Raw genomic sequence first — 5803 nt, forward strand, 5'->3', positions numbered from 1 at the left:
GGCAGCCCCCCCAACCCCCCCAGTCATTCCCGGGGACACACACACACAGACGTGCCTTGATAAAGGGGTGACAGGTTGGGGACGAGTCCCCCCCGCTCCCCTCCTGCTCCCCCCAAAGGGGTCGGGGGGCTCTTGGGGGTGGGGGCTGTCCCCAAGGCTGCCCCCATTTCCCAGCTTTAATCCACTGTCACCCCTTCATTCCGGGGGGGCCGGGGCCGGTTCTCTATGCAGTGTGGGGGGGTCCTGGGGGGACTGCCCCCCCCCCAAACTGGCAATAATTCTCTCCCTGTTTGATCTCGTCCCATCTCTGTTCTATTTTAATTTGGGGGGGAGGGGGAGGGGGAATTGGTTTTTACGAATCCGGTGGCTGATGTCATAAAACCCCCAAAAGATTGATTTTTTGGGGGCGATTTTTTTGGGTCCCAAAGTGCTATTTTTTTGTACAAAAGACTTAGATGAAAATTGTTAGTTTTGGGGGGCTCCTTTGTAAATGGGGAATGACGAGTTCTTTTGTAATAAACACGAGTCGCTGGCGTTGTCTGGAAGTCTGCGGGGGGGTTGATTTTGGGGGGGGGTTGGGTTGATTTGGGGGGTGGGGGAGGCACAGCTGGTTTTATGGGGGGTCAGGGGTGCAGTCCCATAGAGGGAAACCGAGGCATGGCACCAGTGGGAGTGTGGGGACAGGGGACACTGAGGCACAGAGCTCAATTTTGGGGGTGCTGGGGCTGTGGGGATGAGGGAGACTGAGGCACAGAGCTCAATTTGGGGACTGGCAGTGCCTTGAGGGGGTGTTGGGACTGTGGGGACAGAGGACACTGAGGCACAGAGCTCAATTTGGGGAGTTGAGGCTGTGGGGACAGGGGAGACTGAGGCACAGAGGTCGATTTGGGGAGTTGGGGCTGTGGGGACGGGGGACACTGAGGCACAGAGGTCGATTTGGGGGGCTGTGGCTGTGGGAACAGGGGACACTGAGGCACAGAGCTCGATTTGAGGGGGCTTTGTCGGGGTGCCAGGTGATGCAGGGCGGGGGGCCAGGGCTGGCTCCCCACCAGGACTGTCTCACTCCTCCCTGGTGCGGGGGCAGCACCTTCCTCCTCCTCCTTCTCCTTCTCCTTCTCCTTCTTCTTCTCCCCGGGCCGCTCCACTTCCCACCGGCCCCCGCACGCTCCGGCCCCGCGGAGGCTCCCATGGGGCGACCAGGTGGGTGCTGGGGGGCCCCAACCCGGCTGGGGGGGGGAGTCTTTATTTGGGGGGCTGAGAGCCGCCACCCACCCGTGCGTGTGTGTGTGTCCCCCAGGCCCCCGCAACCTGAGCTGCGTCTCCTACAAGCACCCGAGCGTGCGGGGCAGGCTGGGGGGCGCGGGGGGGGCGGTGGCCGGCGCCGTGCGCTGCCCCCCCGGGCAGTGCTGCATCGGCATCTGGAACCGCAGCCACGCGCTGGTGCAGGGTGAGACACCCCGGGCTGGGCAGGGGTCGGGGGGCTGCGGGGGGGGTCCTGCCCCGGCGGGATTTTGGGGCTGGGGCAGGATGGAGGGGCTTGGTCCTGCCCTCGGGGGGATGGGGGGCAGAAGGGGCCTGATCCTGCCCTGGGGTGTCTGGGGAGACACGGGTCGGGGCTGGGGGGGCTGGGGCAGAGAGCGGGGGCTGAGCCCATCCTGGGGGGGCTTTGGAGGAGGCTGCTGGTCCCTCCCCAGAGCCTGCGCTTGACCTTGGCCTTGAGAAGTGGCTGCGGCGGCGCTGGGAGGGAGCGGCTGCGGGGGGGTCCCGGGCAGGGGAGTGCCAGGCATGAGGGGTCCCGGAATAGGGGGGCTCTCAGGGAAAGGAGGGGGGGTGGCAGGGAGGGGGAGTGCCAGGCATGAGGGGTCCCAGAATAGGGGGGCTCTCAGGGAAAGGGAGTGGATGCCAGGGAGGGGGAGTGCCAGGCATGAGGGGTCCCGGAATAGGGGGGCTCCCGGGGAAGGGGGGGGGGTGCCAGGGAGGGGGAGTGCCAGGCATGAGGGGTCCCAGAATAGGGGGGCTCCCAGGGAAGGGGGGTGGGTGCCAGGGAGGGGGAGTGCCAGGCATGAGGGGTCCCGGAATAGGGGGGCTCCCGGGGAAGGAGGGGGGGTGCCAGGGAGGGGGAGTGCCAGGCATGAGGGGTCCCAGAATAGGGGGGCTCTCAGGGAAAGGGGGTGGGTGCCAGGGAGGGGGAGTGCCAGGCATGAGGGGTCCCAGAATAGGGGGGCTCTCAGGGAAAGGGAGTGGATGCCAGGGAGGGGGAGTGCCAGGCATGAGGGGTCCCGGAATAGGGGGGCTCCCGGGGAAGGAGGGGGGTGCCAGGGAGGGGGAGTGCCAGGCATGAGGGGTCCCGGACAGGGGGTCCCACCTGTCCCCCTGCCCCATCCCCGTCTCGAGGTGCCCCCCCAGCACCTCCGGGGTGCCCCGGTGACGGTGACGCTGTCCCCAGGCTGCTGGGGAGGTGGGGGGGCCGCCTGCCCCTCGCCCACCTGCACCCCCAGCCCCGCGGGACCCCCCGGCGGTGCCGTCCTCGTGTGCCTGTGCCACGGCCACCTCTGCAACGGGAACACCACGGCGACAGGGACAGGGACGGGGACGGGCACGGCCGTGGGGCTGGGGGGGCCCCCCCAGGGCCCAGGTATGGGGGGAGCACTGGGGGGGGGGCGGGTGGGACCCACCGGGCGGCGGGGGGGTTCTGGGGGACACTCGGGGGTGGGACTGAGGACACACGGGGGACTGGGGGGACCCACGGGGGACCCTGAGACCTTCAGGGGACCCACAGGTGGATGTGGGACCCATGGGGGGATGGAGGCACAAAGGGGGGGTGGGACCCATACGGGACTTGGGGGGGACCTGGGACCACAGGGGACCTGGGGGGGACTTGGGGACCCACGAGGGGCTGGGGAACCCACGGTATCCCCTAAAAAGTCTCCCAACCCCACCCTGGCCGCCTGGGTCCCCACCAGGTGGGGGGGCCCTGTGTCACCTCAGCCTCTGTCCCCAGTGCCCGGCCGGGGGGGGTCCACGGGGACCCTGTGGCTGTGGGGGGCCGGCCCCCTCCTCCTCATCCTCCTCACCTGCCTGGGCATCCTCGGTAGGGACCGGGACACGGGGGGGGTGGGGGGACCCCCGGGCACAGGCACCCGTGTCCCCTGGGTGTCCCCAAATGCCACATCCTTGATGTCCCCAGGATGCAGGTCCCCTGGGGTGGGTGGGTGGGGTCCCCAAGTGTTGTATCACCCTGTCCCTGGGGCAGGGGGGTCCCTGCTGTCCTGGGGACCCCTGGGTGGGTGGGTCCCGGGTGGGGTGTCCCCAGGATGCACGAGCCCCCAGATATGGGGATCCCCCTGTCCCCCCAGGTGGGGGCCTGGGGGTCCCTGATGTCCCCAGGCCCTGTGTCCCTGACTGGGGGGGTTCCTGGGTGGGGGGTCCCTGGATGTCCCCGGGGTGTCCCCGGTGTCCCCCATGTCCCCCATCCAGGGCTGCGACGGACAAGGGCCCACACGGGGCAGCCACCCCGGGGGGGGCAGAGAATCGGGGTCCCCCCAGAGCCCCCCAGCCCGGACCTGCCTGCGCTGCACTTCCTGCAGGTACGGGGCACCCGTGGGTGGGGGGCACCCAAGGGGGGGCACCCAATGAGGGGGGAAGTCACTTAGGGGGCACCCATGGGCAAGGGGCATCCACCGGGGGGGCACCCAAGTGGGAGGGCAGTTAAGGAGACTGTACTGGGGGGTCACCCATGGAGGTGTGTGAGGGGACTAGGGGGGTACCCATGGGGGCGGCACAAGGCTGACAGTACCGAGGGGTGCCCTGGGTGTGGGACGCCGGGACCGGGCACACAAAGGGGTTAAGGGGGCACCCGTGGGGGTGGAACAATGAAACATAGGGCTCAGAGCACCCGAGGGTGCCCAGGGTGTGGGACACCAGGACCAGGCACACAGAGGGGTTACGGGGGCACCCGTGTGGGTGGAACAATGAAACACAGGGCTCAGAGCGCCCGAGGGTGCCCAGGGTGTGGGACACCAGGACCAGGCACACAGAGGGGTTACGGGGGCACCCGTGGGGGTGAGAGTGCCCAGGGGTGCCCAGAGTGGGTGAGACAGTGAGACCGGGCACACCCGTGGGTGCCCGGGGATGAACATCCCTGGGTGTTGGGGTGTCCGGGACTGGGGACACCCCAACGGTCCCGACTGTGTCCCCCCCTCCCCGGGGCAGGTGCTGCAGTCGGGGCGGTTCTCGGCCGTCTGGAGGGGGACGCTTCGCCAGCGGCCCGTGGCCATCAAGGCGTTCGCGGCGGGGGCGCGCGGGCGGTTCGCGGCCGAACGGGCCGTGCACGCCCTGCCCCTGATGGAGCACGAGAACGTGGCCCGGCTGCTGGGCACGAGGGGCGCCGGGCCCCGCGCCCGCGGGGGGCTGCTCGTCCTGCAGCTCTACCCGGCCGTGAGTCCCCGCGGGGGGGTGGCACCGGGGAGGGGGAAGCGGCTTGGGGGGCCAGGGGAGTGTGTGAGGCTCGGGGTGTGCACAGAGGGGTGCAGAAGTTGCTGGGGGGTGCACAGGTGTGCCTGGGCTCCGTGGGGGGGTGGACAGGTGTGGACAGGTGTGCCCGGGCTGTGAGGGGGTATACAGGTGTGCCCAGGTGTGCCCAGACTGTACAGATGTGCCCAGGTGTGTACACATGTGCCCAGGTGTCCCTGGGCTGTGGGGGGTTGCACAGGTGTGCCCAGGTGTGCCCAGGCTGGGAGGATGCACAGCTGTGTACAGGTGTGCCCAGCCTGGGGGTTGTGGTATACAGGTGTGTACAGGTGTGTGTACAGGTGTACACAGGTGTGCCCAGGCTGTGAGGGGTTGCATAGGTGTGCATAGGTGTGCACAGGCTGGGGGTTGTGTACACAGGTGTGTACAGGTGTGCACAGGTGTGTATCGGAGTGCATAGGCTGTGTGGCTGTGCACAGGCGTGCCCAGCCTGGGGGGGGTACACAGGTGTGCCCAGGTGTGTACAGGTGTGCCCAGGCTGGGGGAAGGGATGCACAGGCTGTGGAGGTGCCCACTCCTGCCATGCACACCTCATAACTCGGGGTGCCCCAACCCCCCACGGGGGGACAAGGGGGGGCTGCCCCACGTGCCCACCTGTGTCCCCCCCGTGTCCCCAGGGGTCCCTGCGTGACTTCCTGGGGCAGCACGTGGGCACGTGGGCGGGCAGCGTGCGCCTGGCACTGTCCCTGGCCCGCGGCCTGGCCTTCCTGCACCAGGAGCTCTGGCGCGACGGTGAGCGCGGCCCCCCTGCCCTGAGCTCTGCCGGGGGGTCCCCCCGCCCTGTGCCCCCCAAACCCTGATCTCCCCGTCCCCCCTGTGCCCCCCAGGGCTGTACAAGCCCAGCGTGGTGCACCGGGACCTGAGCAGCCAGAACGTGCTGGTGCGGGAGGACGGGACCTGCGCCATCGGGGACTTCGGGCTGGCGCTGGCGCTGCCACCGCGCGCCCAGGACGGCACTGGGGCACGGCACGCCGTGGCCATCCGCAAGGTGGGGGGTGGGGTGTGGGAGGGTGGGATGGGGTGAGATGGGGTGAGATGGGATGGGATGGGATGGGAAGGGAAGGCAAGGGAAGACAGGCTGGGGATAGGGATGGGAAGGTATGGGAAGTGAAGGTGACAGGCTGGGGATGGGACCCCCCGAGCTGCTGTCAGGGTGGTGTGTGGGTGCCAGCCAAGCCATCGTGCCTGAGCTTGGCCAGCCCCAGTGCAGGGGGGCCGGTGCTCCTGTGCCCCTGTACCGCTGTGCCCCCGACCCCACATGGGGCTCATGGCC

At 69.0% G+C, this 5803-nt stretch overlaps 1 protein-coding gene across 1 annotated transcript in view; it reads left to right on the plus strand.

Annotated features, from left to right (window-relative positions):
- The first annotated feature begins 1187 nt into the window (after positions 1-1187).
- Positions 1188-5803, plus strand: part of AMHR2 (anti-Mullerian hormone receptor type 2) — an 8776-nt gene continuing 4160 nt past the window's right edge. The window contains exons 1-8 of the mRNA XM_017839656.1: positions 1188-1200; positions 1298-1447; positions 2447-2635; positions 3002-3091; positions 3478-3587; positions 4213-4437; positions 5148-5262; positions 5358-5518. Coding sequence (XP_017695145.1) covers positions 1188-1200; positions 1298-1447; positions 2447-2635; positions 3002-3091; positions 3478-3587; positions 4213-4437; positions 5148-5262; positions 5358-5518 — 1053 coding nt within the window. The remainder of the gene's footprint in view (positions 1201-1297; positions 1448-2446; positions 2636-3001; positions 3092-3477; positions 3588-4212; positions 4438-5147; positions 5263-5357; positions 5519-5803) is intronic.

Source organism: Lepidothrix coronata, unplaced genomic scaffold, assembly GCF_001604755.1.
Source record: "Lepidothrix coronata isolate B3197 unplaced genomic scaffold, Lepidothrix_coronata-1.0 Scaffold447, whole genome shotgun sequence".
Classification (NCBI taxonomy): Eukaryota; Metazoa; Chordata; class Aves; order Passeriformes; family Pipridae; genus Lepidothrix; species Lepidothrix coronata.